This window comes from Rhinolophus sinicus, chromosome 1, assembly GCF_057876585.1.
Source record: "Rhinolophus sinicus isolate RSI-liver-muscle chromosome 1, RSI-T2T, whole genome shotgun sequence".
In the NCBI taxonomy this organism is placed as follows: Eukaryota; Metazoa; Chordata; class Mammalia; order Chiroptera; family Rhinolophidae; genus Rhinolophus; species Rhinolophus sinicus.
In genome coordinates, this window is record NC_142501.1 from 125,039,792 (window position 1) to 125,057,222 (window position 17,431).

The 17,431-nt window shown below is 38.8% G+C and overlaps 1 protein-coding gene and 1 pseudogene across 5 annotated transcripts in view; one reads left to right on the forward strand and one right to left on the reverse strand.

Annotated features, from left to right (window-relative positions):
• Positions 1 to 328: 328 nt before the first annotated feature.
• PRTFDC1 (phosphoribosyl transferase domain containing 1) overlaps positions 329 to 17,431 on the reverse strand; it is a 95,824-nt gene continuing 78,721 nt past the window's right edge. For 4 of the 5 annotated variants that reach the window (XM_074324931.2, XM_074324934.2, XM_074324930.2 and 1 more), the window contains 5 exons: positions 8,199 to 8,216; positions 6,726 to 6,808; positions 6,162 to 6,208; positions 2,801 to 2,877; positions 329 to 1,589 (listed from right to left, as the gene is read on the reverse strand). In XM_074324931.2, coding sequence (XP_074181032.1) covers positions 1,542 to 1,589; positions 2,801 to 2,877; positions 6,162 to 6,208; positions 6,726 to 6,808; positions 8,199 to 8,216 — 273 coding nt within the window. In that variant the 3' untranslated portion in view covers positions 329 to 1,541. The remainder of the gene's footprint in view (positions 1,590 to 2,800; positions 2,878 to 6,161; positions 6,209 to 6,725; positions 6,809 to 8,198; positions 8,217 to 17,431) is intronic. The other variant, XM_074324933.2, reaches the window with a different exon arrangement.
• On the forward strand, positions 13,157 to 15,489 carry LOC141568546 (complement decay-accelerating factor-like; annotated as a pseudogene).

Below are 17,431 nucleotides of genomic sequence, written 5' to 3' on the forward strand. Positions count from 1 at the left end.
ATTTCCCCCTTGGGATATCTGGGTGTGGTTTATTTTCTTCTCTGGATGGAACAAAAATATGCAGGAAAATCTTCTTTTACAACTAAAAATTCCTTGTGCTTACAAGCAAGTTTAAGGAGGAAAAAAAAGCAGCAGATCAAGCCTGTCTTAATCGTTTGCTTACACTGGTGCATATATTGGATTTTTTCCAGGTTAACAAAAATAAAGCCACAGGGAAGATATATGCAGTAGTATATTTAAGCTACCAGCTCCCACACATTTTAATGGCTGAAAGAATATAAAAAATATGAAGGCAGAAGAAAAACAGTAAGCAGTTATGAAACATAACAAGGTTTCTTATTCTTTATTAGTTTAAAGGAAGCTAGAACCTGATAACAATAGGCTGCATATGGTTCAGAACCAAACAAAGACTGCTTAATTATTTATTTTGCATTTGCTCCTTTTAGGAAGTGAGAAAAAACAGCTCAATTGGCACTCAAGTTTATTTTCAATTAAAATCTCCATAAATTAGAAAACATCTCATAAAACAGGGAAAAGGGAAAAAACGTTATTCAGAAAAAACTTTCTTATGTATGCTTTTTTTCTGTAGTGCCTTGGATTGTGTGCTCAGTCTCAGAAGGCCACTTAAAAAATAATTCAACCTCTGTGTTCCTGTTTAGGATAATACATAATAGTGTTTTTTCCTTTGGTGCAAATAAGAGGAAAAATTTAAACTTGCTTAGTTTTGAGCATTGAAAACACTTGCCCCTCCCCCCAAATTCTGCCATTTGCTCATGTCCCACATGAATAAAAGGATGCCACTTAGAAAGCAGGGCCTTGCTGCCATTGTATTTTTTCTAATTAAAATTCAGAGTATTAAGCACAGTTGAATACATCCATGCATACATGACATACCGTTATTACATACCGGAAGCTCTACTCAAGAGCACTGAGCAAAGCCTCATTTCATAACATCATTAAGATTCATTGTATGCTGCGGTTCAGAAGGGCTTTGTCAAAGCAGATAATAATGGCCTGTCAGAAAAGCGCAAACAGAAATTTATATTAAATTGTCCTTCCTCTCCTGTTTTAGTATGGAACTCTAGTTCCCAGTATATGGATTCAGAGCTCAATTTCAAAGGCTTCCAGGTACTTAAGACTGTGAAATGTTACCAAAATAGAGTATATACATATATAAAAAAAAATTAAGTGCGAAATATTTGAGTAACTAGGTGGGGGTACAGCAATCAAGCACAATGACTGTATCGACACAAAAGAAGGTGTGGCTCAGCAGTGTGAAGGTAGATAGAACTCTTAGTCACAAGGTGGAGTGTTTAATTTGGAACAAGTCAAATAAAAGTCTTGCTTTCTTTTCCTTGAGAACCTTTGATACTCTTTATGTTATAATCTCAAAAAAGAAAGCTCTCTCATTAAAACATTTTTTTTCTTTCCTGTCCTGCTGAGTGAAGACGCCCGGGGAGACAAACTTTACATGCTGGCTTCCTGAGTGCAGTCGTAAGTCATGATGTTATCTGGAGATTCGATGGGGAGAATTTCATTCTTTAGACTCGATACTTTTCTTTTCCATGTTCATTGATCACACATATGTGCTGAAACAATAAAGGATTAATTGTTTCAATTAATTCTTTTTCAATTTCAGTTGACATACAATATTACATTTCTTTCAGGTGTACAACATAGTGATTAGACATTTATACAACTTACAAAGTGATCACCTTATAAGTCTAATACCCATCTGACACCATACATAGTTATTACAATATGCATCAGTTTCTTAACATGAGATGCAGAAAACTTTGTGCAGTAATAACAGAATGTCATCTGGTAATTGGTTACTGTTCATTTAAAAATACATGTGTGTATTTGAGTGTGCGTGTGTTTATGTAAAATCTAAAGAGACCCATTCAAATGCTTGACAAAAATTTCTTTGTTGTTTTAGTTTTGAGCCCTTTTCTGAATTTAGCTCTCTGGGTCTATGACAACCAGAAATGCTGAGGGAGCAGTATTGGTTAGTAAGAGTGGAGATAGAAATCTCTTACTGGTAAAATTACAATCTCTAGGCTGAATGGAGAAAGAGCCATAAAAAAATAATATTGACTCTTATTTGACCCTTTTTGGGTAGCAAGAAATGTATCAGGAATACTTTGATTGCAATAAACAGAAATGGAGTCAGGCTAATAATGTAAGTAAAAAAGGGGGTTTTATTGGTAGGATACTAGGGTAGCTAATAGAAACAAAGGAAAGGCTGAGCAAGAAGCAACTGGAAAGCAGGAACAGGGGTAGCTCTGGACCTTAGCCCATGGCTTAAGCCCAAAAATCCCTTGGCCTCTGTGACTTTTGGGTTAAGTTTCTAATTCTTAGGAGAGAGAGAGAGAGAGATATTAAACCATTGCTCCCAAATTGGGAACAGTTATGAGCTGCTGCATGCCACTGTAATTGGCACCTGCTAGATTTCAAGCACAGACACAAAACAAGTTATCGGATGTTGAGTATTACTATGGATGGGTGGGCATAGTCAGTGACTTGGAGAAAAATCAACATCAAGCCATAGTTCTGCTTTTAGCTTCCTTATTTCTTTAGTATAAAATAGAGATAATCATAATGGCTTCTATCACCCTAATTCCTATCTTGTGGGATACAGGAGGAAATGAATTGAGATTATGCATGCAAAGTGCCCAGAATATTACTGACATAAAAGATAATCAGGAAATGGCAGCCATCGTTACTACTATTTCAATATTTTTTAAACTGATAAAACTGTTTAAGAAAAGGAAGGTAGAGATTTGCACGCAAGACTTACATTCAGATCTCTGAAGTATTCATTGTAATCTAAGGCATAACCCACCACAAATAAGTTCGGAATCTCAAATCCAGCATCTGAGGAGAGAGGGGTAAAAAAAAAAAAAAAAGAAAAGAAAATTTAGATAAGTATAAATGCTATTGTTGGCACTTCAACAGTGAGGACTTTTTATTTAGGCAGAAGCAAGTGAGAAAAGTGATGAGCAACACATAGGATGAGCCCAGTAGGGACCTGGACCAGAGTGAAGTACTAAGGGAGACAAGACAAACAAGCAGATATACAATGAAGAATGACTGTACCCCTGGTATCCAGAGCTGAGGAAGGGCTTGGGCAGCCCAGTGGGTAACAAGAAGTATGCATGAGCTAGTCATGTAGCCCTGTCGTTCCAAAGCAAGCTGTAGCCAAAGACACAATGCCAAAGGAAATACTCTGGAAAGCCCAAAGTGCAGAAGGTATTATTACAATACTGCAGTATGTGGACAGGTAGATGCATAGGCTGTTGCGACTAGGAGGTGATCCTCCCACTGTACTCTGTGTCCTCAGCCAGATAAGGGCTGCAAAGCAAAACTTGGGAGACAAGATGAAAGGAAATGAGATTGTTCAGCTTGAGGAAGAGAATGCTAAGTGTTTTTCCATGCTAGTCTTGGAGTCCACAACGCAGATGACACTAATGCGTGTTTTATCTCTGTTAAGGGCAGAAGGAGAGTAAATGAATTTAAATGCAGTATGAAGTACTTAGGTTAAGCAAAGGAAGAATGTATTGAAAAGATGACATTTATTGAAAAGGATCCTTAAGGAACAGACAGTAGCTCTCCTTCTTTGGAGGTCTTAAAACAGAATAAATGTGCTTATGGTCCAGTGGTTTTCCAAAATCAAGTTTTTTGGAATCTATGTTTGTTTATACAGTATTGCAGATGAGAGATGTTCTTGCTTACTTTTACAAAACTGTACTTTGGTGCAGCCAGTGGACTTACAGCACAGAAGAAGTTACCTCCATGGTGACTGCTCACCGCCATTTTGATCCCTATGACCAAAGATGCTTTCACATGGAGAAACCAACTGGTTCCTGCTCACAGAAAGTGCTAGAGGTGAGGGACTTATTTTCTAGGGGATTGCATTATGTGTCACTGTTAGAAAGCCCCTTTGGTCCTTTCAAACTGTAGGTTCTTGAGAAAAATAATCAAAGAGGAGATGCACAAGCAGAAGAAAAGATTGTCATTGAGCATATAAAAGGTGTCGAGTATATAGGAAAGAATCAAACAGGAGAAAGAAACAAAAAGCACAAAGTCTCAGAAATCCAGGGAGAAAGAAGAAACAGAGATTCTGAGCTGGCTAAAAGAATATTAGTAACCCCCAGGGAACCCCGGTTGTAACGATAATGACTTTACAGTGAGCAATCAAACTTGAGACTAGGCATGGCAACTCAAACTGGGAAAAGCTAGTTCAGAAAGCTAAATCTTCAGAGCTTTCATGGAATAAAAGAAGGGCATTGTTGGATGAGTAGGACTGGAGAACTGTCAAGAATCAGGGGGATCTATCTCTCGCTGATAAAGGGGTGCAATTCCTACACTGATATTTGCAATTGCAGATGTTACTTACAGATATAGCGCAGCCAGAAGAGCAGTGATTGGAACCAGACTGGTTGGGTTCAATACTGACTTACACCTATAGCTATATGACCTTGGCAGGCGATTTAACCTTGCTGTGTTCAATTTCCTCATCTGTAAAGTGGGCATAACAATAAGAGCAATGTTGAGAGGATTACATGTGTCAATCTCTGTGTAGCTCTTGGAATAGTGTCGGGCACATCACAACCTCTTACTAGTGTTTACTGTTACTACTTTATTAATGTTGTTGCTATGAGCGACAAGAAATTTGTAATTAGTTGGATGCAGCTGAAGTGAGTACCTTTCAATTTCAGTTAAAACCTTTTCTGTATAGTATCTTACATTATTTCCTTAGAAGATTTCTGTTTATTAACCTGTCCAAGCTTAACTACATCCAGAATATATTCCCCAAGCCAGTAAAAGGACAGGAATACACGAATACGTCTATCTGCCCAGAACTGACACTGCCTACATTGAATACATCCAGCGTAGGAATGAAACTTGTTTTTAGAATAGAGTCACTGGCTAAATGTCACTGGCACATTACCCATCCATAGCATGCTTCTCTTGCTGTAATGTTTGTTCAGCTTGCTGATGAGAACTGTAGCCAAATTATCTCGGAGGCTTTAGAGCAAATGGAAGTTATAAAAATCAAGCTGAAGTCTGCCTATGCAAGTGAAAAAAAAAATCACCTCCAGTGTTATAATAATAAATAATCAAGCTGCTTGTTTATCCTTTTTGCCCTAGAGGAGGAAAGTCTTTCAGAACACATGTCTGAAGTCAAGTGTGAAGATAGTATCTAGAGATACTTGATCTGCTAATTCTCTGTGTTATTTTTTGTGTGTCTGTGAAGTTATATTTTATTTTAATTTTTTATAGAATTATAGTTGACATACACTATTATATTAGTTTCAGGTGTGCAACATAGTGATTTAATGCTTTTTTTTTTTTTTGGTAAAATAGTAATTTTTTCTTTTCTTAATTTTATTTTATTAAATTTATTGGGGTGACAATTGTTAGTAAAATTACATAGATTTCAGGTGTACAATTCTGTATTACATCATCTATAAATCCCATTGTGTGTTCATCACCCAGAGTCAGTTCTCCTTCCATCACCATATATTCGATCCCCCTTACCCTCATCTCCCACCCCCCACCCATGATCACCACAGTAAGTCTAGTTATTTCCTGTCATCAAAGTTATTACAATATTATTGACAACATTCCATATACCGTACATTTAATTCTCTGTGATACTAAACTTTTGTTTGGAGGTGGTAGGGAGATGTTTCAGATTTCCCTTTCTGTGTGCTAAAAGTTAGGCTCACTGAAGGTCAGCATTGTGCACTGTCTGGTTGTTCCAGAGATGGTATATGAGAATCCCCCTAAGGGGACAGTGGTCATGGCAGGATTCCTGTGTGTCCGAGTGAGTCCAGCAAGATCAAGTCTCCCTCCACCCCCTAAAACTTATTAGCTGAGTTCTTTGGAGGTAAAGGGCTATGAAAAACATAAAAATCAAAATGTCCATGCACACAATCGAGTTCCTCTGAAAGATGTAAATTAGAATTAAGCCCCTGTTGTAAAGAGTTCTATTCTCACTGGCAAGGCTGGGGAGACCATAGGGAATTTGTGGGACTACCAGTCTTATACATCTCCCATTTCACATAGAATGCCATAAAATAAGAATTTCTTAAACATAAACCACCATAGCCAACCAACCAACCCATCAACGAACAGAAACCAGAAACACTTACAGTCAGGTCTAAAGCCATCACTTCTAGGTGTTCTCTTCACCAACAAACTACCGTTAAAAACAAAACAAAACAAAAAACTTTAGTGATCCAAATAAAATCTCTGTGAATTGCAAATAGAATCAAACATCATTAAAATATGTATTTAAAATGTGTTCTTTTCTCCTTGAGCAGGTGGGGCATGATCACAGCCCTCTAACTCATGCTTCTGCTACTGCGGCACCACCGCAGTGATTCTGGATAAAGGGGGGTGGAGTGAAGGGCACTGGCACCACGACCCAGCCAGCTGCTCCTGGAAACAGCTAGAGGCACAGCAAGGAGGGACTGAGCCACCGCAAAACACGTCCTCTTCCCTTTCCTCTCTCTCAGGCAAGCTGTCAAATCGGATATTTGTTCAGTGTGGTCAAACCGGCTATTTGTTCAGTGTGGTCAAACCATAACACTCCAGAGCAAAAGGTCGCTGGTTTGGGGTAGACTGCACTCTTTGAAAACAGCACCCTGTGTTAGCAGCCCTCTTGGACAGGTTTGAAAAGACAGAAACAATGATGATGTGATTGTCCTACTCACCTGGCCACCTTAATCATGTTGGGCTTGTATTTCTCTAAGCGACTGAGCAGCGCTTTCATGGTCCTCCCTGTTCCAACAACATCCTTTGCAAAGAGGACAGACAAATTCAACCAAATGCATTTGGGCAGCATAATAGATTTTTCATCCAGACAGGTAATTATATTCCTTATTAATAATGCATCGTAATTAGAATTGCCATTGAATTGGAGTGAAAGGAGGAGGCAGAGTTGGTTATATTTTTTAGACAGGTGCTTCCTTCTGGGCTTGGGAGAATATATTGGTATTTCCTCGAATCCTTGAGCTGTGTTAAAAGGCTAAATTCGGCCTTTGGAGAGCATGTGGGGCTCCTCATTGAGTACATTTGGACTCGTGCACGCATATTCAAGGACTAAATTTGGCCCCGAGGTTATGTAATACAATACAGGACGCATGAATTTTCATGGACATGGGATGTACATCTGAATACACTGAATGGATAAACACCTTCCCCTTGCCCTCCCCATTCAAGAGGGGACTCTAAGCCTGGGAAGTGAGATGTGTCTGGACGGCAGCTGGTGACAGCCCTTGAATTCTGAGGGTACGAGGCTGCAATAAGCTGAGGCTCATGTCCGCTGATGAGCTGCTGAGCAATTAGAGTAGAATGGGCAGCACAAATTTATTGTCCTTGGGACAGAAATCAGCTGTCAGGAGCTGATTGTCAAAACAAGAGGTCTGAATTTAACCAGGGTCGGGCAATTCATTTAGCTAGAGGGTCTACTTCACGGGTTATGTCTCAGCCAGAACTGCAGATACATATGGCACACACAGGCAATTGTGTAACAAAAGCTTGAAAACAGGCTCCCTTGAATTTTTGCCATCTGATAAGCCAGGTGTGCTCTTGAAGGAAACATGGACATTTGCTATATTAGTCCACTGCTGCCATAAAGTCTGTTTTTTTGTCCTCCCTTCCTCCTTCTCCCGCTCCCTGTTCCCTCCCTTTTGTTCTTTCTTTTTTAAAAACACAAAAAACAATTAAATTAAATCATAGCTTTCCTTTGGAATGCCATTCTAAAATTGACTGTATTTTTTATTTGGATGCTGAAGGTAGAAATGATCAAAGTCATTAGAGGTTATTAGCAAGAACACTCACTTAAAGGCGAAGAGAGTTCTAACCTTGGCTTTTCTATTAAATAAATTGGGTTCTCAGGGCTCGTTTCCTTTTCTTTAAAAATGTCTGATTCACAAATAGGCATAAGAACAAATTTAGACAGTGTGAAACTAGATATAAAAAATGACAAAGTACCACACAACTTGCAAAGCTTTTTTTCTTGGTTATTTCAAGTCCGAGATTCTAGCTGGCTCCTAGTCAACAAATCTGGACAGCCAATAGGAATCCAATAAATCCCTGGCCAATTCAATGACAAGTTCTATATTTTAAAACTCACCATTAGATTCTTTCAACTTTCAAATATGGATTAGGAAAAGTCGGCTTACCTCAACAATGAGGACATTCTGAAAAACAAACACCAGTTATTTAGAATATGATGCAAATCTGGCTCACAAGATAAACACACATTTTGCTTACAGTTAGAATTTCACAATTTGCTTAGCTGGACCGCCCCACTCTATCTAACCCAAATGCTTGGAGACAATCTCGGTGTTCCTGACTCATTTCTACGGTCTCTCTGGGATTACTTGGTGTTACAATATTAATATCTTTATTCGGGTTAGGAGCAGGCTTATCTTAGACTCTGTTACCTGTCTGAGGAACTACTCATAAAGTGACCCCACCTCCACAATTCTTGCCAGTGCCCCACCCCGCATTCTTTGAGATACAAAGCTTACTATGCCTTTTACCAGGGAAGCAAAGCTGACATAAACTGCATTGTTAATGGAGACAATGCACAGTAGAGGGATCCCATACTCAGCTGTGACAGAGCTAATCCTGAGTAGCCACCAAAATCACTGGGGATTCTGTACTTACTTTTGAATTTTCAACCCCGAGGAAGGGGGTGGGCTAGGGAGAGGGCTGTGAGGTGCCTGGTTTTTAATTTTAGTGACCTGGTGAGATTCATTGCTATGTACTCTCAATACATTCATCGACTTCTCCCCTAAGAACACTGATTATGTTTCATTTTAATTTCTTGTTTGATACCCGTCTTCCCCACTAGACTATAAAATCCATGAGGGTGGGAATCATGTTTGTTTAGCTTACTACGTATTCTCAGTCCCCAGCATAAATACCTGTAGATAGATGCTCCATAATTATTTGTTGAATGAAGGAATAATAACTGATTACACTTATTAATGAGTTAAAATCAACCAATTAAATGGATTAGTAGTTACATGTCAATACTGTCCCACCAAATTAAAATATGACTGTGTTAATATGCCATTCCAATTAACTAAATGGTGTGGATAGTTCCTCAGTGTAATGGTGCCTTTCTTTAGATGACCTTTCATTTATCCCTATGATTCATATAATACTTTAAAAAAATTACATTAAGGCTTGCACCTTAGGTATCTTACTTATATCTACTGCAAATGAGATTTAAGGAATAAAAATGTTAATCAACCAACCAAAAAGTCTGTTAAATTTGCACCATATTACTTTATGTGTCAAATGAATTCTGAGGTAGAATTCTTTCAGGAAGTGTTTTTCTCTCAGGTATGGTATTTTATTTCGTCATTAAATTCCCTGAAAATCTTAATTTTACCATTAAAATGTAAGATTATTTTGTCCACTTTTGAGGTAATTCATGCTCCCAGTATCCTCTCTACCCTAGGAATCACAATGACAGAGGACTCTCCTTGGTATTCTAACCAGATTTGCTATGATCTTAACCATGAACCCATAACATTTAGTTAGGATGCGCATTTCTGGTTTGACAGAGAGTGACCAACCATGCCTATTAACAAAAGAGAATACTGGGAAAATAATTGGTAAATTTAATCTCCTGGTTTAGGATCTCTTTTTGTTTCAGTCTGACAATGAAAAACCTTTCTAAACTGTTAGTCTGCATTTTTGCCTAATTAAGTGCACTGATTGTAATTAAATCTTTTTTTTTGAAAGTTCAGAACCTTGCAAAACAAAAGAGTCATCTTTGAGAAGATTATCTTCAACTATAAGATGAAGTGGTGGCTAAGAAGTGGGACACGGATGTGTACAAATCCAGATATATATTGTCAAAATTACTTAAACACACTTAAAAATCCACGTAATGCATACAAAAGTTAAAAATCAAATAGAAAAGTCTATTTTCTAAATGTTGATGTCTGTCTGTTTAAAGTATTTTACGATGTTTATGTACTTTAAAATAAAGGTCATCGCGATATTCTTTATTATGCATAGCTAAATATTGTCACATTTAATAAAATCACAATTTCTTTTTAAAAATATCTTTATTAAAAATACAGCTAACATACATTATTATATTAATTTCAGGGGTATACCATAGCTTTCAACATTTATATACCTGAAGAAGTGATCACCATGATAAGTCCAGCAACCATCTGACTACATACCATGCTATCATAATATTATTATTGACTATATTCCCGGTGTTGTGTATTACATTCACATGTTTTGTACATGGAAATTTGGACCTCTTACTCCCCCTCACCTTTTCCGCCCATTTTAATTTTTTCAATTACAGTGAACATTCAATATTATTTTATATTAATTTCCGGTGTACAGCAGAGTGGTTAGACATTTACATAATTTAAGAAAAGATTCCTCTGACTAGTCGAATACCCACCTGGCACTATACATAGTTACTGTCATATAATTGATTATATTCCTTATGCTATACCCTACATCCCAATAACTACTTTGTAACAACCAATTTATACTTCTTAATCCCTTCCCCTTTTTTCACCCTCACACACTACCTCCCATCCCACCCAGCTACCATCAAAATGTTCTCTGTATCTATGAGTTTGTTTCTGTTTTTTGTGTTTATTTTGTTCTTTAGATTCCACATATAAGCGAAATCACATTGCATCTGTCTTTCTCTGTCTTACACTCCACTCAGCACAATACTCTCCAGGTCCATCTATGCCACCACAGATGGCAACAACCCATTCTCTTCCATGGTCAAGCAATATTCCACTGTATATATAGGTATCATCTCCTCTTTATCCATTCATCCATTGACAGACTGCCTCTGCATCTTGGCCATTATTAACAATGCAGCAATGAACATATGGATGCACAAGTCCCTTTGAAGTGGTGTTTTGGGTTTCTTCAGATAAATACCCAGAAGTGGGATTATCGGCTTCTTCTTTGTCTCTTCTTATAGCTTTTGTGTTAAGGTCTATTTTGTCTGGTATAAATATTACTATTCCAGCTTTTTTTTTTTAATTTCTGTTTTTATGAAATATCATCTTCCTTCCCTTTACTTTCCATCTGTGTGTGTCTTTTGATCTGAAGTGAGTCTGTTGTAGGCAGCATATGTAAAGGCCTTGCTTTCTTATTTTTTTTTAATTCAGCCCTCCTATGTCTTTTGAGTGGAGTATTTAATCCATTTACATTGAAAGTAATTGTTGATAGATAATGTAGCTATTGCCATTTTATTATTCAGAATTTTGATCTTTTTCCCTCCATCTTAAAAAAGTCCCTCTAACATTCCTTGTAACACTGGTTTGGTAGTGATGAAATCCTTTAAATTTATCTTGTCTGGAAAACTCCTTATCTGCCCTTTGGTTTTAAATGATAGTCTTGCTGGATAGAGTAATCTTGCTTCTAGATCCTTGCTTTTCATCATGTTGAATATTTCCTGCCACTCCCTTCTTGCCTGCAAAATTTCTGTTGAGAAATCAGCTGACAGTCTTATGGGAGCTCCCTTATAAATTACTAGTTGCCTTTCTCTTGCTGCTTTTAGGACTCTCTCTTTGTTTTTAACCTTTGCCATTCTAATTATGATGTGTCTTGGTGTTGGCCTCTTTGGGTTCATTTTTTGGGGGACTCTCTGCACTTCCTGGGCTTGCATGTCTATTTCCTTCTCCAGGTTAGGAAAGCTTTCAGTCATTATTTCCTCAAATTGGTTCTCAATCCCTTGCTTTCTCTCTTCTCCTTCTGGTACCCCTATGATGCGAATGTTGTTACACTTGATGTTGTCCCAGAGGTCTCTTAAACTATCCTCATATTTTTTTGGATTCTTTTTCTTTTTGCTATTCTGATTGGGTGTTTTCTGCTACTTTGTCTTCCAAATCGCTGATTTGATCCTTTGCTTCATCCAGTTTCTAGTGATTCCTTCTAATGCATTCTTCATTTCAGTTATTGTATTCTTCACTTCTGACTGGTTTTTTAAAAATGGTTCCTATGTCCTTTTTTTATGCTTGCTATCTCTTTGTTGAAGTTCTCACTAAGTTTCTTGAGCATCCTTATAACCATTGTTTTGAACTCTCTCTGGTAGGTTGCTTGCCTCCAGTTTGCTTAGTTTTTTTTCTGGAGTTTTCTCCTGTTCTTTCATATGGGACGTATTTCTTTGTTTCCTCATTTTGGCTGCCTCTCTGCGTTTGTTTCTATGTATTAGGTAGATCTGCTATGTCACCCATCAGGTGGCCATATGTCCTGTGGGGCCCTGGCACCATCTCCTCCAGGTGTTCCAGGAGTGTCCCTTGATTGGGCTTTGTGTGTCCGCCTAGTTGAGCCATGATTGCTATTGGCAGGTCAATGGGTGGGATTGACCCTCAGGGTGATTGGCTGTGAGGTTTAACCACGTCCACAGCTCATGAACTGTTGTGTGGGGGACTTACCCCACTGAGTGGGATTCACCCCAGTGGGCTCTGTTACCTGTTGAGATGACTCTTTGGGTGTGCTGCTTGTGCGGCTAATTGGGCAGTGCTCTGAAGCCAACCTCCAAGTGTGTTAGTTTTGGGGCCTCTTAGGAGGGGCTCTGGTGCAGGCCCAGGCAACTACCTGGTAGGAGCTACAAAGTGATCTGCAGTTGTTTGCTGCCTGTGCTAAACCTAGAGGCATATGGGTGAGGCCACGCTGTGAATTAAGGACGTCTGCCACCAGTACCAGGCCTAGGGTTGCTCCACAAAAAGCCAGGACACCCTTAGGCCTGCTGTCACCTGCTGGCTACCTTAAGATTCAGTCACTGATAGAGCTTCATGGCACACAAGTTGGGTGAGGTAGGGTCTCAGGGAGTCACTAGAGTGGGAAGACTTGTGGTTGCCAATTAATGTAGATTCTGGTATCAGTGTTGAGACTGGAGCTACTTGGAAAACATCTCAGAGAACATCGAGGCCAGTCATTGCCTGTGTGGGGCCCAAGGATTCCAATAGTTTACCAAGGAAGAGTGTACACATAGTGCGGGTGGGACTAGCTTCTCACCAAGAAAGTGCCTCCATTGATCCTCAAGTTGGTTGAGAGAAGGGGGTCGCAGTGAGTCAGCAGGGTGGAGCAGTGGAGCTCACCAGCCCAATCAGATTCAGCTTTGGCCTGTGGGTGTGGGCTCAACACAGGAAAGATGGCGTCTGCCTGTTGGCTGCATGGAAGGAAGCCCCCTCACAGGAAAAATGGCAACTGTCCTTCAGCCCTGGCCCCATAGCCACACACCTCAGTTTGCCCTCTCCGTATGCCTCTGACTCCCCCCGAGTCACTGTCCCTCTGCTGGAGCCCAGGATGAGTGTCTGAGAGTGAGTCTGTGTGCGGGCCCCTTAAGAGGATGCGTTTCCCCTAGGCTTCTGTCCCACTCAGACAGTAGGAATCCTGTTTTTCACAGCCAGATGTTGTTGGGGTTCCTCTTTCCAGCACCAGTCCTGCAGGCTGGGGAGCCTGATGTGGGGCTGAGGTCCCTCCCTCCTCCAGGCAGTAAGTTCCGTTAACCACCCTGATTCACAGCTGCCACATGGAGGTTTGGGCCAGCCTGTTTCCTGTCTCTGCCCCTCCTACCAGTCTCGACGTGGTTTCTTTTTTATATCCTTAGTTATAAAATTTCTGTTCAGCTAGACTTGAGATGATTCTTTAGGTTGATTGTTCTGTAATTTAATTGTACTTTTGATGTGTCCATGGAAGGAAGCAGGCACAGTGCTTATCTACTCCACCATCTTGGATTTCTGACAATTTCTAAATATGATATAAAACTTAGCACATATTTAAATTTCTCCAATTGTCCTTAAAATAGCCTTTGTAGCTGGTTTGTCCAATATAAGACCACACATTGGATTTTTAATTCTCTTTTAATTCATAATAGTCTCTTTTTCTGTGTTTCTGTTTCTCAATTTAATAATTTAAGACATTATCTATTTACTATATTATATAATAGATAAGGATTTAGTTCTTTTATACTATTCCACTTCCTTTCCCCATTGCCCAATGCAGTTACTTTGTTACAACTGTATCTTATACTGCTTACATCCCCCCCCACTAAAGATAATATAATTACAGTGTACTATCATTATATTACCTTTTAGAGCTTGTTTATTCTTTTCTTAGAAGTCCTAATTGTTTTTCCTATCATCTTCCAGTGTGTTATTTTTTTTAGGCAAGCTCTTCTTTCTTGGAAGGATTAGTATGAGAAAAGTATTGGTTAAGTATAGTTTAACTGTATTTCTCAGTGGGTTTTGGAGTATTAAGAAATGGGTTGATAAGGTGCTGCAACTTATAGCTCCTTGCTGGAGCCCACTTGGTTTTGTGGCGGAGGCCACTGAGTCTCGGGGTGGGGTCCCTGTCCCCCTGCACTATGTGTCCCACACGGCGAGGCGCCCCTGCAGTGTTGCGCCTCCTCGGTGGGCTGAGCGTGTTGCTGCTGCTGCTGTGTCCACAGGCTGCGAGGAGTGACTGCAGCCTTCCCCCCCAAGGTGTACCGAATGCCCAGCCAGCTTTGGAAGGTTGTACTAGTTTTCCTGAACGAAGCACAGTAATGTACAAATGTAATAAGGGCTTTGTAAAAGTTCCTGGCAAGCCAGACACAGTGATCTGTTTTAAGGACAATGAGTGGTCACAGACTGCAGAATTCTGTAATCATAGCTGTGATGTTCCAACCAGGCTACTCTTTGCATCTCTCAAACAGCCTTATAAATAACAGAATTATTTCCCAGTGGGTTCCACTGTAGAGTATGAGTGCCATATGGGCTACAAAAGGGATCATTCTCTATCAGGAAAACTAACTTGCCTTCAGAATTTTATGTGGTCCAAACCAGATGAATTTTGTGGGGGAAAAAAAAATCATGTCCGGATCCTGAAGAAATAATAAATGGTCATGTTAATATAACAACTGACATATTATTTGGCGCATCCCCCTTCTTCTCATGTAATACAGGGTACAAATAAGTTGGTAGAACTTCTAGTTAGTGTATTCTCGTGGGAAAAACTGTTGATTGGAGTGATCTATTGCCAGAATGCAAGGAAAGTTCTCAAATTTCCAAGGTCACACCAACTTCTCAGAAAGCTACCACAATAAAATAGTCCAGGTACCGAAGCCCTATCAACTCCTCAGAAGCCCATCACAGTAAATGCTCCTGTTACAAAAGCTATACCAACTCCTCAGAAACCCACCACAGTAAATATTCCAGTTACAGAAGCCCCGTCAGCTTCTCAGAAACCACCACAGTAAATATTCCAGCCAGAAAGCCTTCACTAATTCCTCAGAAACCCACCACTGTACATGTTGCAGCTACAGAAGCCTCAACAACTCCTCAGAAAACTATCACAGCAAATGCTTCAGCCACAATAGCCAAAACATCCCATGCATCAAATGTTTTAGTGACAGAGACCCACCAGCATCCCAGACTCTCATCATGGCAAACACTTCTGCTACACAAGTCACAGTAACACAAAAGTTCACTGCTGTACATGACCCAGTGACTAAGGGTCTCCACACAACACAAAGATTGACCTTTGCTCATATTATAGCAACACAGATTTGAGCCGTTCCCAGGGCAACCACGCCTTTTTTTTATGCAAGATCCACATCTTTTCATTCAGGAACCCTTCCGGCAGGGGTCAGCATCATTGCATCTGGACACGCCTTTACAACATTGACAGTTTTGCTATGATGCTAACAATCACTGGCTAGCTGACTTAGCCAAAGAGACAAGAAGAAAGCGTACACAAGTACACAGAATATTTCTAGTTCCTTATAAATTTCTGGAGGCGTGGACACAATATATGCAGTAGTGCTTTTTGTTTTGTATATAATCATTGTCTTTTAAGGTGCGTAGGAGTATCAGTGAAGTGAGGAGAAACGAATCTGTCCTGGAATCATATTCTCAACACTCCTAACCCTCTGGGAAATAGAACAACTCTCAAGACGGAGCGTGATTCCTTTCCTAAAAGTGTAGGAAAGTGTAGAGATTTGTTCATGCTTAAAAGGTGAGCCTGAAGAAAAGGAACAAGTAACTTTTTTCCACTAGATATGTAATGCTATTTTTACTTACAAAGGAAATAAAAATTAAAAACATTAATTAGATATTGAAAACAAACAAAAAAGATATGGTCTAGTCTTTTCTAAGCAAAATTGCCAAAGAGAGATGAACCACATCATAAAATAATCTTTGTTGACTCGAAGGCATTTTTATATTCTCTAATTCTATTAACATGAGTCCGAAAGTGTTGACAAAATATTTTAAATGAAAAACATGCTAATGACCCAGAGTGTTGAATTTCGTGGGTTAGTTGATGGCAATGGAGAAATATAGAAAGAAGGAATAATTCTTTCTTTGTCACACAAGCACAGACAATTAACTAGGACTTAGCCCCTTAATTGTAAGATGTGTTAGCTACAATTTTAATTTTGTTTTTAGGATAATCCTTTTTTTTTTTTTTCAAAACAGTCCTGTAAAAGGGTGAAAGAATGGAAGGTATCTTTTTATTAACTTAATGTCTTTAAAAGTATCCAGAGATACTATAATATTAACATAAGAAAATATTCTATATTTCTGAATTGATCCTAAATTATAAATCTTATTCTTTTGTAATATTGAGATTACTTATATTAATTTACATCCATGAACACACTGGTTTTACATGTATAACAAGAAAAGTTCAAGAAGATATGTAAAGAAAAATTTATTTTCCCTAAATGAAATAATTCATTACAAAAAAAAAAAAAAGAAAGAAAGAAATGGATTGATAATATCTGTAACAATACAAATAACTCTCTGAGTTACTTAAAAAGTAAAATTATTTGGTGGGCTCATGAATGATGGGCAGGGAATACTGGTACAGACAAACCGACTGCTATTAAAAGGGAACTGTGGAGAAATCTAGAGTTCTTTAATGAGTTATATAGAGTGGTCATTACATATAGACTTATTTTCCTTTACTTAACATCACACTATGTTTCCAAAGTTTTTCATTAGTAATATATGCCACTGTCTGGATTTTCAGTGGCCTAACTGTTGTGTGAAAAGCTTACCTCCAACAAAAGCAATGCCTTTAGTCCCTTTGGAAGCTTGACTCAGCCATGTGACACAAGAGGTAGCCTACGAGGAGAGAGAAAGCGACTACCTCAACTCGGAAGCATTTTTACTAGTGTCTAAAAGAACTAAGCTATTTACATTTTCATTCATGTACTAAGAATAACTCCACAAACTAAGGGACAAAGACTAAGTCATGTTTAAACAATCAATATATAACATGGAGACTGGTATATAGTAGTTGCTCAAGAAATGTCTGTGGAACAAATCAATAATTCTGACCTTATTTCTTTCATTTTCTCTAATTCATTATGCTTTTGATACATCCCCTCCACTTTTTCCTTAATGATGTACAA